General features: G+C 39.9%; 1 protein-coding gene across 1 annotated transcript in view; it reads left to right on the plus strand.

Annotated features, from left to right (window-relative positions):
• Positions 1-15777, plus strand: part of kcnh8 (potassium voltage-gated channel, subfamily H (eag-related), member 8) — a 448052-nt gene that overhangs the window by 211678 nt on the left and 220597 nt on the right. The window contains exon 3 of the mRNA XM_043690211.1: positions 1170-1301. Within this exon, the coding sequence (XP_043546146.1) occupies positions 1170-1301 (132 nt within the window). The remainder of the gene's footprint in view (positions 1-1169; positions 1302-15777) is intronic.

Genomic DNA, 15777 nt, shown 5'->3' on the forward strand with positions numbered 1-15777 from the left:
GCTGGGACGCTAAATGTCTTCAAGGCCGAGATTGATAGATTCTTGTGGTCTAGAGGAATTAAGGGCTATGGGGAGAATGCTGGTAAGTGGAGCTGAAATGCGCATCAGCCATGATTGAATGGTGGAGTGGACTCGATGGGCCGAATGGCCTTACTTCCACTCCTATGTCTTATGGTCTTATGGTCTTCCTGAATGGTAGAGAAGGCTAGAGGAGAGGAGACCTGCTCCAGGTTCCAATTTGTGTATTTTTATTTCTGTGCTACAGTAGGAGTTCTTTGAAATTCTGTGGAATAAAAAACCCAGTGTATCTTACAGTGATAACTTTTGAATCTGCACACTCAGATTTTCTCTGGTCATACATTCCTGCCTTAATGTATATAACTAAATATCATTCAATTCATATAGTTATACCATATTTCCAATGCTTTTGGAATAAAGTTCCCTGCTGTGACTCTGGAAAGTATTTTGTAATAAGTGATGTGTCTAACACTGATTTTAGAATATTTGTCAAAGATGGTTGGGATAGTTAAGTCAGCCATTTGAAGAATCTATCATCTATCTTAGTTTTTCTGGGCAACAGATAATGAAAGGCTTATTCAGAAGGGTGACGATAAGTACACTGTAAGATCTAAGAATTGTTGGAAACTTTTACCTATATACAGTACTGCTCGGTCACATTGCCTTGTGCATTTGAGTTTATTTTGGTTCATTGATTACATTGTTTCCTTGTGGCTTGAGGTAGTTTGAAGAAAAATGTCTTAGATTCAGTAAATTTGGCAGTCTGCATAGTGAAGATTGACCCTGCATTTTTACATTTGATATTGAAAATAAATTCTTTATCTGTTGCCCTTTAATCAGGAGCCATCTCAAACATCCCCGAATTGATTTTGGTTAAATATTCTGGTCTGCTGTCATTTGGGCACAAACAAGGGTTGAGATAAAAACAGACTCACTATTCATTTATTATTGTTGCAATGATTAATATTATTAATTATGAATTAATAAAACAGACAAAAGGTTGTTCCAACTAAAGGTTTGTTAGAGTAAAATGCTCTTTTGTTTCTAATCTCTTAGCTTTTGCTTTCCCTCTGCAATTCAAGTGGAGTTAAATTTTAAGTATGCCACAGAAGGTAAGCTATAATGGTCAATGTCTGCTTTTTTTTAAATAGGTAATTCTTTCTGGTGCCTACTTGATGTTGTGCCAATTAAAAACGAGAAAGGAGACGTAGTTCTTTTTTTGGCATCCTTCAAAGACATCACTGTTACCAAAGTGAAGATTGCCCAGGAGGATAAAAAGGAAGGTCAGTGTTTCATCTTGAAACGTTGCTTATTTAAATGAGGCAGCGAGATGTGCTTTTTTTACTGCCAGATTCCAAGTAAAATGCAGTAATTAATAAGTTTGCAAAAAAACAAAATTCATAGTGAATAATCTGGTATTGCTGTTTTGTTTTTTTTTCAGATATAGCTATTCAAAGCATATGTTCCTTTATAAATTATGTTCAACCTCAGTTAACTGTCTTCAAAGTTTTTGCTGTTAAGTCCATGTATCATAAACATTTAGTTTCCCAATTTAACCCAACATGCAATTTCCTATTATTTTCTGAATTTAATTTTATTCAGCATTTGCAGGCTTAAGGTTTTCAATTAACTTTTTGCTCATTCACAAAACTAAGTTTAAAACATGCCTGCCATCTCTTTTTATTGTCATCTTCATCAAATAAACATATTCTATGACTATTACTATATTACTAAATTGAGAATTCAAATACTTTCCAGAAACAAATTGATAAATGTATCATAGACTAAACAGCCTGAAAACAGCCCGCTCAGTTGAATAAAAACTGAAAGAACAGTGGATGCTGTAAATCAGAAAGAAAAACAGAAATTGTTGGAAAAGCTCAGTAGGTCTGGTAGCATCTGTGAGGAGAAATCGGAGTTAATTGAGCCCATTCATCACTGATCCTCCAAACAGCATCCCACCCCATCCCTGTAACTCTCTATTTCCCATGGCTAATCCACCTAACCTGCACATCCCTAGACCCAATGGGCAATTCAACATGGCCAATCCACTTGATCTGCACATCTTTGGACTGTGGGAGAAAACTGGAGCACTTGGAGGAAAACCACAGAGTCACAGACAGAATGTGCAAACCCAACACAAATAGTAAACTCAGGGAATATTGAACCTACCATGAAGCAGCAATTCTAATCACTGAGCCACTGTGCCATCCTAATCTATGATACAATCAAATCTATTCTCAATTCTCTTCATCTAATACTATTGCCTATTTCTTTTTCTGCCTTGTATTTTTCCCAACTACCACTTAATTGCATCTATACTATTTATCTCAACAACTCCTTGCTCTAACAAACTTCACATGCTAACAGAAAACTAGAAGAATACATTTCTTCTGAATTCTTTATCGAATTTATTATTATCTTAGAGAAGGAACTGTCATGTACCAGGCCAGACACCCCAAAACATTTCAAGAAGGTAGCCTGAAAGCTAAATTTGCAAGTTGCTTTAAACAGGTGTAAAGTGGCTATTCCAGGAGAAAGGGCCACTGGTCAAACCACTCAGTTTAAAACAAAACAGAATTTATTTGCAAGATTACTGAATGAAACACAAACAAAAGAGAACAGAATACAGAATAACTTATCCTATCCGAAAACCAACAGATTATCCCAATTTAATGATGCTATTCCAAATACTTGCAACAATCCCCATAAACACCACTTGACACAAAAAGTAAGATCAAACACAGGGTCTTCTAGGAGAGATGTCAGACTGAGAGTACCAGTCTGGACCTATTCCTTTGGATCTAGCAGCTTTAGAACACTAGTGTGCTAAAAACCAAACCAAACCAGAGTGAAACCGAGCTGGGAGAATTGGCCACTCCCCTTTCATTGTACAAGTGTTTTTCTTAAAACTTAAAAGCCTTTTGATTAGTTATAATCAAATTGGCCCGAAAACCTTTCAATTTAGACTTTTTGGAGTCTGTGTCTTTAGCGACCTTTCTGACAAAAAGCAACCAAGGACAACGAACCTTGTTAAAAGAGCAGCATTATCACAGCTTGCCCCTTAAAAAAATGAACCATCAATATCCAAACATGGGTTCATTTTAAAACCCTTTAAGCTTAAATTGTTCTTACTCTACAACACACATATACATTACATTGGGCATATGCCCGAAACGTCAATTCTCCTGCTCCTTTGATGCTGCCTGACCTGCTGCGCTTCTCCAGCAACACATTTTTCAGCTCTGATCTCCAGCATCTGCAGTCCTCCCTTTCTCCTATATGCATTACATTGACAATAATCATGCAAACATGCATTACTACATTATGTTTCAGTCTGTTGTACGCCTATCACCGAACACCTCCATTTCTCATTCAAGTCTCAACAATGCATCGGTAATCACTTTTTCTCATCCTGCCGCATGCACAATGTTCAAATTGAATGGCTGTAACAACTAGCTCCATCTAAACGGCACGGTGGCACAGTGGTTAGCACTACTGCCTCACAGTGCCGGAGACCTGGGTTCAATTCCCGCCTCAGGCGACTGACTGTGTGGAGTTTGCACGTTCTCCCCCTGTCTGCATGGGTTTCCTCCGGGTGCTCCGGTTTCCTCCCACGTCCAAAGATGTGCAGGTCAGGTGAATTGGCCATGCTAAATTGCCCGTAGTGTTAGGTAAAGGGTAAATGTAGGGGTATGGGTGGGTTGCGCTTCGGCGGGTCGGTGTGGACTTGTTGGGCCAAAGGGCCTGTTTCCACTATGTAATGTAATGTAATCTAATCTAATCTAATCTAAACAGTCTGGCATTTTTGTTCTTAAATTTCTCCACAAACTTCAATGGGTTATGTCAGTGTATGTGATTGCTTCAGCTACGTTACTGATAACATAAACATTGAAATGTTGTAATGCCAACACCAAGCTCAAAGTCTCCTTCTCCTTTCTGCTGATGAATGTTCAACTTCCTGGAGAAATATTCGATAGGTGTTTTGATCTTCTCGTTGTCTTCCTGCAAGAGCAAAACACCGACACCCACATCACTCGCATCGATAGCCTCCTTGAATGGCTTTGAGTAATTAGTTGTGGCTAATACCGGGACAGTGGTTAACACAGCTTTCAGGCTATCAAATGCCTCTGATAGCCTGTTTTCTAACTTCTTGCCTTTCTTTAGCAATTGAGTGAGTGGAGCAGCCATGCTGGTAAAATTTGGTACGAATTTTTGATAAAATCCACTCAATCTCAGGAACTGTAGTACTGCTCTTTTTGTCAGTGGTATGGGAAACTCCCCAATTACCTTTGTTTTTGCATCCTCTGGCGCCATTTGTCCATGTCCAAAAAACATGGCCCAGGAAGGTGACTTGGGCTTTTTCAAAATAACTTTTAGCCAGGTTTCTCACCAAGCCTGCCTTCTAAAATTGATTGAACAAGTCTAATAAATGTTGGAACTGTTTCTTCCATATGTGACTAAAAATCATCAGGTCATCTATATATATGACACAGTTGGGTAATCTGGTAATGACTTTATTGGTTAGTCTCTGATATGTGCTGGTGCATTTTTCACACCAAATGGCATGACTTTAAACTGATACAGTCCATTTGGCATTACAAAAGCTGAAATTGCCTGCACTCTTTCTGACAAAGATACCTGCCAGTATCCTCTGAGCAATTCCAACTTAGAAATGTAAGTTGCCTGTCCCACATTCTCAACACCGTCTTCCAATCACGGAACTGGATAAACATCATTCTTTGTAATGACATTGCCTTTGCAATAGTCCACACATAACTGTTGGTGCCATCTGGTTTTGGTACCATTACTATGGATGAGCTTCAGTCACTGTAATTCACTTCGATTATGTCGTCTTGGAGCATGCGCTCTATCTCCTTCTGAACCTGAGCCAGCTTTAGACAATTATGCCTATAAGGATGTTACTTAATCAGAACAGCATCTCCTATATCTATGGTGAAGTTGATGCTGCTCCTCGGATGCTGCCTGAACTGCTGTGCTCTTCCAGCACCACTAATCCAAAATCTCCTATATCTACGTCATGCATAATTAGGTTAGTACTTCCCAGTTTATTTCCTTATATCTCCCCAGGTAATAGTAATAGCTCTTTCAGGTCACTTTGATTTTCCTTTGGAAAGTAACTCAATAGTATATCCCAATTTTTGACAATATCCTCATTGTCCAGTTTAATTTGAGGAATATCCAATTCAGAATCATCTAAACTTGGTTCTTCCCTCAGTGTTGTAACCAATAACACATCCTCCTCTTGCTTTCCTTCCCTGTCAAAGTACCTTTTGAGCACATTCACATGACACACTGAGATTTCTTTCTCTGGAGTCCTTTCCAAATAATTCACCTCACTCAATTTCCATTCAACTTGATAAGATCCACTAAACCTTGCTTTTAAAGGTTCACCTACCACTGGAAGTAACATTAACACCTTACCTAACCGATAACAAAATTGCAAGCTTTAGATTTCTTGTCTGCTTCCTGTTTCATTGTATGCTGTGATCCTTGCCAATGCTGTCTCGCCAACTCCCCAGCTCTATTTAGCCATTCCTGAAATTTAGTTCAAATATGTGGAGTCTGAGTTCTGACTTACTAATTTCTCATTAATCAATTTTAGTGGTCCTCTCATTTCATGCCCCAAATAGATTGAATTTGGTCGATTCATTTGATGCATCTCTGACTACAAAAAAGCACCAACAAAATTTCCTTATCCCAATTATCTGGATAGTCCTGACTATAAGCCCTCAACATGGTCTTTAATGTCTGATGCCACCTTTGTAGTGCACCCTGTGTTTCCAGATGGTTCACAATTGAATTGTTTTATGTCTAAGTTATCTATAACTTCCTTGAATAATCTGGATGTAAAGTTTGATCTTTGATCTGATTTATCTCTGCGGGTGCTCCATACTTAGTGAAAATTTTGAGTAATTCCTCTACAATCCTTTTAGCTGTGATATTGCATAATGAGAAGGCCTCTGGAAATCTAGTGGACACATCCATTATTGTTAACAAATACTGATTCTCACTTTTTGTTTTAGGTAGGGGTCCTATGCAATCAATTAAGACTCTTGTAAAAGTTTCCTCAAATACAGGAATAGGTATTAAAGCAGCAGGTTTTATTACTGCCTGTCGTTTTCCAACGACCTGACATGTATGACAGATCTGGCAAACTTCAACTACATCCTTGTGCATTCCAGGCCAATAAAAAAGTTTTTGTATTTTCTCTTGAGTTTTTCCCACTCCTAAATGACCCCCAAGTGGTATCTCATGCACTACCTCCCTTCAAAAACTCATTGGCAACACGAGTTTGATTAGATTCCCTACAGTATGAAAATAGGCCCTTCAGCCCAACAAGTCCATACCGACCCTCCGAAGAATAACCCTCCCAGACCCATTCCCCATATGTACCCCTGACTAATGCACCTAACACTATGGGTAATTTAGCATGGACAATTCACCTAACCTGCACATCTTTGGACTGTGGGAGGAAACCAGAGCACCCGGAGGAAACCCACGCAGACACTGGGAGAATGTGCAAACACGACACAGACAGTTGCCCAAGGCTGGAACCAAACCCGAGCCCCTGGTGCTGTGAGGCAGCAGTGCTAACCACTGAGCTACCGTGCCAAGTTGATGAATTTCTGCCCATTTCTCATCAGTCTGAACATGTGATGATCTCCATTTCCTTATTAAGACATCATTTTAAAAATAATAACATTCACGGATACATTTGGATACTTATTCAGTATATGTCTTTTGATACAATTGCTTTAAATTTTCATCTTTCTACTGTAACTCAGTTCACCTATCAGAGCTAAAAATGTCTGCTTTGACATCTATCTGCTCCTGGCTTGTCTCAACCATCTGATCAAACAGGGTCTCTGCTAATTCCACTTCAACTTTCTTATCTGTACTTTTTGATCTCCCCATCTCAACTGGTAACTTTGTAACCTCGCTACCACATAGTCAGGAAAAATCCCAGTAAATGTGTCCTGCAATACTTTAGTTGCCTGAGTTTTCATGGGTGTTCAACCACAGTAGGCAGCACTCCTACTGGTGAATCAACTACATCATTAGCAAGGATAAATTGTATTCCTGGAGCTGAGAGTTTGTGCAGTACTCCTACCATGACTCCTCCACTCTTCACTGGGCACTCTAACCTCACTCTGTATTATTGAGCGGTTCTTGTCTCACCATGAATTCCCATTACTAGCATATTTTCTGGCAATAGTCCTTCTGAGGTACATATCTGCTTATCTTTCAACATCACAGACTGAGAGAATCATGTGGCTCTAAATATTGTAACCTGCTGCTCCTGGCCAATGCGAATAAACTTTACCTTTGCAGGTATATTGCTTAAGGAAATCTGGCACTTCCTCCTTAGCCAAACTCTGACCAGCTTGTACATTCTAGTGCAGCTTTCTGGCCTTTACTGTGCTTTCCAAACTCACCGACTTATCCGGTTTTCCTACACTTGGCTTCCCAGTCCTTCACCAGCCCACCAACACTTTGATTCCATGTGGCCTCCTTTGTTGTGGTGAAAATACCGGAGCTTTTTAACTTCTCTGTCCCCTTAAAGGGTATCCTTTCTACCCTGTTGTAAGTTATCCGTATGATCTTCACTGGGATCTTCCTTTTCATGTGATGATTTCTCTTTTCCCAATTTCTATCCCTCATGGATTAAAATTGATTCTGGAAGCTAAACTTCGATCTATGGAATAATTCATAATCATCAGCCATTTCAACTGCTAATCTTGCCATTTTAACTCTCTACTCTTCCACATGAGTTTGCATTACTTCAGGAAGTGAATTTCTGAAGTCCTGTCTAAGTGCCAATTTCTGAAGTTCAAACTCCCTCTCTTTCTTCCTTACCTCTCTCTCATTCTCTCTTTCTTTCCCTCTTTCCTCTGCTTTTCATCATAATTCCTTGTCTTTTGCCTCTAACTCAAGCGGCTTCATTTTCAATTGACTTTTAGCCATCTCTAAAGATTCTGATGGTGTTTCCATCAAATTTAAATGCTGAGATTTTATTGTAATTATCTCTCCTTTCCTCACAGAAGAAGGCAGATCCAGCTCCAGCTTGTCTCCTAATTCCTGCAGCTTGGCCTTACTCACCTTCAGTAAAACCCCCAAAGTCACCTCTTCCACCTTCAGAAAATTCTTGGTGACTGGAAGAGCCATTACTAACCCAAGCACTGTTTAACCCAACCATACTCAACACCCGGAATGAAAGACACTAACACCTACCACTCGCTGTGTTTGAGTCCAACAACCCTAATCCCAAATTGGAACTATAGAACAAATCCCACAAAGAGCCCCCAATCTGTAATGGACCAGGCCTGACCCCTCAAAACATTTCAAGAAGGCAGCCTAGACCCTAAATTTACAAGTTGTTTTAAGCAGGTAAACAGTGGTTACTCTAGGAGAGATGCAGCTGGTCAAACCACTCACTCAGTTCTAAACAAAACAGAATTTATTTGTGAGATTGCAGAGTGAAGCACAAACAAAAGAGAACAGAATACAGAATAACTTATCCTATCCGAAAACCCAACACATTATTCTGAATTAATGATGCTGTTCCAAATACTTGCAACAATCCCCATAAACACCCCTTGACACAAGAAGATCAAACACAGGGTCTTCTAGGAGAGACGTCAGACTGAGAGTACCAGTCTGGACCTGTTCTTTTGGATCCAGCAGCTTTAGAACACTAGTGTGCTAAAAACCAAACCAAACCAGAGGAAAGCTGAGCTGGGAGAATTGGCAACTCCCCTTTCATTGTACAAATTTTTTTTGAAACTTAAAAACCTTTTGTCTGAGGCAGTATCTGTTAGCTATAATCAAATTGGCCCTAAAGCCCTTCAAACTTAGACTTTTTGGAGGCTGTGTCTTTTACGACCTTTCTGGAAAAAGAAACCAAGGACAACATAACTTTGTTAAAGGAGCAGCATTGTCACAGAGCCAGTTACAATATTATCTGGCATGGGCTCAATTGTTATTCTTGCTTTAATTAAAGAATGAGTTTGATAACACTGTCATATTTGATGTACTTATTGGATCAACTTCTGTAAAATGTTCCTTGAAACACCCAATTTTTGATGGGTGTGGGGCTGCAACTGGGCTAGCTGACCTAGGAAGCACAGCAAATGCAGTCTTAATGGTGGGATGGTGTGCAAACATTCAAGCAGTTTGTAAAACTGGAATAAATATTCCTGTTTTCTTATAAGTTAGACTCTTTAGTTCTCAAATCTTACACTCTTCAACCTCCCCATCTTCCACCGCCCCTTTCCCTCCATGACAATTGATGTGCTCCTAATCATCACTTAATGTCCCTTATTATCTTCCATGAGTTGGTCTCAGTGACCATATAGAGATGGATAAAAATAAACTTCATACAAGCTAACCCATGTTTATTCTTGTGGATTTCACAATGAAAAGAAAACTTACATTCATAAAATCATTCAAAGCTTTTAACTCTCTTCAAGTGTTTGATTACTCATAAAGCAAACTTTTATTCAAACCCCACACAAAGGAAGATTAATCTTTAAACTGTCTCTTTAAGATGTCAGTCAAACTGAGATTGGGCGTAAGCTTTGATGTAGAATTTGAAACTCAGCCAAACATACATGCATAATAATATCCTTGGGAAATGTCAGTAAGACGCTCAACTGAAACTCCATGAACAGATGTCACTTTTTTTTTAATCTATGTCTGTCAATCCAAGTTTTTCTTTAACTCTCACAGACAGCTGTAGCCTGGGCTTTATGAAATTTGACGAGTGTGACATTTTCAAAAAACTACAATCATGACAGTTATCCAGAGGATACTGCTTTATATATGTTTGCATCTACTCCATAAATTTAGAGTACACTGAGGGCATTGTTGCTAAGTATGCAAATAACACAAAGATAGGTGGATGGACAGGTTGTGTGAAGGAGACGTGGAGGCTGCAGAAGGACTTGGACAGACCAGGAGACTGGTCAAAGAAGTGGCAGATGGAATGCAATGCGGGCAAGTGTGAGTTTATGTACATTGGTACAAAGAAGAGAGGTGTAGCCTATTTTCTAAATGGAGAAAGACTTCGGAAATCTGAATCGCAAAGGGATTTAGAAATCTTAGTTCAGGATTCTCTTAAGATTTACAAGCAGGTTCACTTGGCAGTTAGGAAGACAAATGAAATGAGTAGATTGAAAAGAATGATCCTGGGGAGAACGAGCTTGTCATAAGAGAACCAGTTGAGGACTCTAGGACTGTACTTGCTGAAGTTCAGACTGAAGTTCTTATGGAAACTTACAGAATACTAAGAGGCCTGAAGAGAGTGAACATGGAGAAGATATTTCCAACAGTAGGACAGTGCACAATCTCAGAGTGAGTGAAGGGACAATCCTTCAGAAGTGAGATGAGGAGGAATTTCTTCAGCCAAAAAGTGATGAATCTATGGAGCTCATTGCCACAGACATCTGTGGAGCCAAGTCATTGATTGTATTTAAGACAGAGATAGCTAGGTTCTTGGTTAATTAGAAGATCAAACATTGTAGGGAGAAGGCAAGAGAATGGAATTGAGAAACATTCAGCCACGATCGTAGACTAGATGGGCCGAATGGCTTAATTCTGCTCCCATATCTTATGGTCTAATATTCTGTCTTTCTGGTTTTTTTTCAACCAGTATAGATAACTACATACTCATAGAATAATATAGAATAGAACATAAAAGTGCAGTACAGGCCCTTCGGCCCTTGATGTTGCACCGACTTGTGGAACCAATCTGAAGCCCATCTAACCTACAGTATTCCATTCCATCTGTATGTCTATCCAATGACCATTTAAATGCCCTTAAAAAATGAGCCCACTACTGTTGTAGGCAGTGCGTTCCACACCCCTACTACTCTCTGAGTAAACGAAACTACCTCTGATATCAGTCCTATATCTATCACCCTTCAATTCAAAGCTATGTCCTCTTTGTGCTAGCCATCGTTATCCAAGGAAAAAGGCTCTCTCTGTCCTACCTATCTAACTCTCTGATTATCTTATATGTCTCAATGAAGTCACCTCTCATCCTTCTTCTCTATAACAAAACAGCCTCAAGTCTCTCAGCCTTTCCTTGTAAGATCTTCCCTCCATACCAGGCAACATCCTTGTTATTCTCCTCTGAACTGTTTCCAAAGCTTCCACATCCTTCCTTTAATGCAGTGACCAGAATTGTATGCAATATTCCAAATGTTTTGTACAGCTGCAGCTGATCTAATGGTTCTTTACCAATAGAAGCTAACACACTGTATGCCTTCTTAACAACACTATCAACCTGGGTGGCAACTTTCAAGGATCTATATACCTGGACACCGAGATCTCTCTGCTTATCTGCACTACAAATAATCTTACCATTAGCCCAGACTCTGCATTCCTGTTACTCCTTCCAAATTGAATCACCTCACACTTTCCTATATTAAACTCCATTTGCTACCTCTCAGCCCAGCTCTGCAGCTTATCTATGTCTCTCTGTAACCTACAACATTCTTTTTACATTATATTCCATTTACCATGATCTTGCTCATTCATTTATTATGTTCAAGTCCATTTGAAGCTTCCTTACACACTCCTGAGAGACCATACATTATTCCTCCTGCAAATGTGGGAAATCAGGGGCACTTGCAGTCTCCATGGTGACCATGCATGCAGGAACTGTTTTTAGCTGCAACTCCTGATTGACAACATAGAGCACCTGGAGCTACAGATGGACTCACTATGAATATCCATGAAGCTGAGGACATCATGGATAGCACATTAGTGAACTGGGTCACACCACCAATAAGGGCTACCCAGGCAGAAAAGCATTAGGCGACCTCCAAGAAGACTAGTAACCATGAACAACTATTGCAGGAATCCCTATGGCCATTCTCCTTTCAAACAGATATACCATTTTGGACACTGTTGTGGGTTTTGGCCTTTCAGGGGAAAGCAGCAGCAGCCAGATCAATGGCAGCACGACTGGCTCTATTGTACGACAGGAAGGGTCAAAATGTAGTGGAGCGGTAGCAGTAGAGAACTCTATATAAGGGTCACAGACAGGCATTTCTGTGGCCACGAGCGAGACTTCAGGATAATGAGCTGCCTCCCTTGTTCTAGAGTCAAGGATGTTTCTGAGTGGGCACAGAGAGGGTGAGCAGATAGAGCTTATGGTCCGTGTCTAATGACAGGCAAAAGAGAGATGAGGAGAAAGTGAGGACTGCAGATGCTGGAGATCAGAGCTGAAAATGTGTTGCTGGAAAAGTGCAGCAGGTCAGGCAGCATCCAAGGAACAGGAGAATCGACGTTTTGGGCATAAGCCCTTCATCAGGAATCATTCCTGAAGAAGGGCTTATGCCTGAAATGTCGATTCTAAAAGAGAGATGAGGTCTTACAAAGGGCATTTGAGGAGTTAGGTAGAATGTTGAAAAGCAAAATAGGTTGTAATCTCAGGATTACCCCCTGTGTCACATGCTCATGAGGCCAGAAATAACAAGATAGTATGTGGCTAACAATGTTAGCAATAGAAGGGTAGGATTCAGAAATCTGGGTCATTGTGATTTCTTCCATGGCAGGAGGGACCTGTACAAGAAGGACAGGTTGCACGTAAACTGGAGGGACACCAATATTCTTGAAGGGAGGATTGCTCGTGCACTTGGGAGGGTTTAAATGGGTGAGGCTGCAAGGTGGGAACCAGAGCAGTAGGAGTGATCGAGGAGAATGTAGAGGTTTAGTCAAATACATCTAATAGGAAGAACAGACAGGGCCAGATTAATGAACATGGCAGAATTGGCAGTCTCAAGTGTATTTATTTTGATGCAAGGAGTATAACAGGTAAGACAAAAGAGCTTGGAGCCTGGATTAGTACATGGAACTACGATGCTGTAGCTATCACAGAAACTTGGTTGAAAGAAGGGCAGGACAGGCAGCTGACCATTCCAATATTTGGATGTTTCAGCTGTGATAGAGAGGGATATAAAAGTGGTGGGGAAGTTGTATTATTGATTAAGGAAAATGTCACAGCTGCAATAAGAGAGGACATCTTGGAAAGCTCAACTAGTGAGGCCTTATGGGTAGCACCCAGGAATAAGAAATGTGCAATCACTACAATGGGGTTATACCAAAGGCCTCCCATTAGGCAACAGATCAAGGACAGACATGTAAGCAGATCATGCATAGATGTAAAAACTACAGGGTTGTTTAATGGGTGAATTTAAGTTGGCTAATACTCCCTTAGTACAAGGGGCTTAGATGGGGCAGAATTTGTTTGGTGCATCCAGGAGGGTCAGTTTAAACAGTATGTAAATAGTCCAAATAGGGAAGGGACTGGACTGTATCTTGTATTGGGAAATGAGCCTGTCCACATGATCAAAGTTTTGGTGGGGAAGCTGTTTTGTGAACAGTGACCATAATTCTGCACATTTAAATACAATTATGGATAATAATAAGACTGTTTCTCAGGTGAAAGTGCTAAATTTAAAGAATGCTAAAGAATGGTAAAGAAGTAGTAGCGCCTGTTTACCTTCATCAGTCAGGGCATGGAGAATACAAGTTGGCAAGTCATGGTGTGGTTGTATAGTACTATGAGTCCATATTTGGATATTGTGTGTAGATCTGGTCACGTGACTATAGAATGGATGTGGAGGCTTTGGAGAGGATACAAAAGAGGTTTATTAAGATCTGAATTAGAGTGTATTAGCTATAGGGAGAGGATGGGCAAACTTGAATTGTTTTTGCTCGAGCATCGGAGGATGAGGGGCACCTGATAAAAGTATATAAAATTATGCTGAAGGGCTTATGCCCAAAACATTAATTCTCCTTCTCCTCAGATGCTGCCTGACCTGCTGTGCTTTTCCAGCACCACATTTTTCAACTCTGACTCTTCAGCATCTGCAGTCCTCACTATCTCCTAATATATAGAATTATGACAGGCATGGATAAGGTAGATAGATAGTCTTTTTCCGAGGGTGGAAATGTCAAATACAGGGGGGGCATCACTTCAAGGTGAAAATGCAGAATGTCAAGGAAGTGTGTGAGAAAAATCTTTTCACAGAGGACGGCAGATGCCTGGAACATGCTGCCAGGGGAGGGGTTAGAAGCAGATATGGTATCAATGTTGAAGGGGCAGTTGGACAGACACATTAAGAGGCAGAGAATGAGGGATATGGACCAGGTGCAGGCAGATGGGATTAGTTTCAAATAGCATCATGGTAGGCACATCATGGGCTGAAGGGCCTGTTCCTGTGTTGTACTCTTCTATGTTCTGTTTTGTGTTCTATGTTTCTACAGTCCCACCTAGTTTTGTATTATCAGCAAATTTAGAGATATTACAATTAGTCCACACATCCAAGTTATTTAAATAGCTTGTGAATCACTGTAACCTAGCACTGATCCTCACAGTAACCCACTAGTAACAGAGAGAGCGGGAATGGGATCAATTAATAGTCAATGGAAACGTGGGTAGATTTTTAATTACTATGCATTCACAGAGTGTGATGTAATCTGGATGGGAGGATTGGTTGATTGGAGAATCAGGAGGGAAAGTGGGGATGGGGAGACTGTCACCTTCTCAATTCCCTGTGATTCAGCCAAGGACAGGGAAGGTCATGGACAGGCTCCTCATCCAGCGCTCAAGTCAGGCTCTTTGGTCAACTGAGAGACATTTAGAGGTCACATTCCCCATTCTAATTTGGGTCAAACCAGAGCTCTGTAGAGCTGTGACATAATTTCTATAACTTCATATTTCACACCACCTGAGATAAAGGCTAAAGTTCGATTAACCTTTTTATAATTATATTTTATACTTGCCCAGTAGCTCTTAGACCTTTCTGTAACTGCCTCTTGCAGCATCTTCCACCATCACTGTCTTCTCTCCACAGGAAAACAAAACCTCTCTGACCTCAAGTATAAAAAAGATAACCTTACCCATCTAACATTCAACTCCAAATTACACTGTTTGATCCACTCATCTTAGCAAATAATGTCCCTGAACAACTTTCTGCTTCCATCTGAACAACATACTATGTCACCTAACTTAGTTTTATCTGGATATGATTTTTTTATTTCAGGAATTTCCAATTATAGTGAAAAGCCAAGGATCTCATAAATCTCTAAAGGATAGCACTGGTTAAGTCCGACTGATTTGAGTTCATACTCTGTTTCTTGTTTCATAACTAATTCCTGTCCGTATCACTAGGTAATCTCCAACTCTGTGTTCTAATAAATATGGCCATAGTTATATTTTAACAATTCTACTTTTTTAACAAATTTCTGTGCAAAATGCCTGAAACTGAAAAAAAAATTTAAAAAGGGTTTAAATCGATCATTTATAACAAGATATAGAAGTCTCTGCAAGTGACCTTTATGAAACACTCAGTGAAAGTAAAATTGATTATGTTCCAAAAATACATGACTTTTATCCTCGGCCTTTCTTTCTGAGCAGGTGAAAATTATAGTGTGTGGCTAGTAGAGAGTGATTTGCTGCACAGTTTGAGAAAATAAATAATGCTAAGGATGATGGCAAGATTTAGAGGATATTGAACAAAGTTATTAAATGTGTCACAATTGAAACGGGAAACGGAATAAATTGGTATCAAGAGGACTGTGGTGTATTTTGTGAAATTCAAGGGATAGCTGGCTAAACACTGATTCCTGATAGTGAATATGGTTTCCCATCTACAATATTCCAAGTGCTTTTTCTTCCTACTGCCCAATATTTACGATCAGTAAGAAACTCTGCAGGTATTT

This window comes from Chiloscyllium plagiosum, chromosome 5 (assembly GCF_004010195.1).
Source record: "Chiloscyllium plagiosum isolate BGI_BamShark_2017 chromosome 5, ASM401019v2, whole genome shotgun sequence".
Classification (NCBI taxonomy): domain Eukaryota; kingdom Metazoa; phylum Chordata; class Chondrichthyes; order Orectolobiformes; family Hemiscylliidae; genus Chiloscyllium; species Chiloscyllium plagiosum.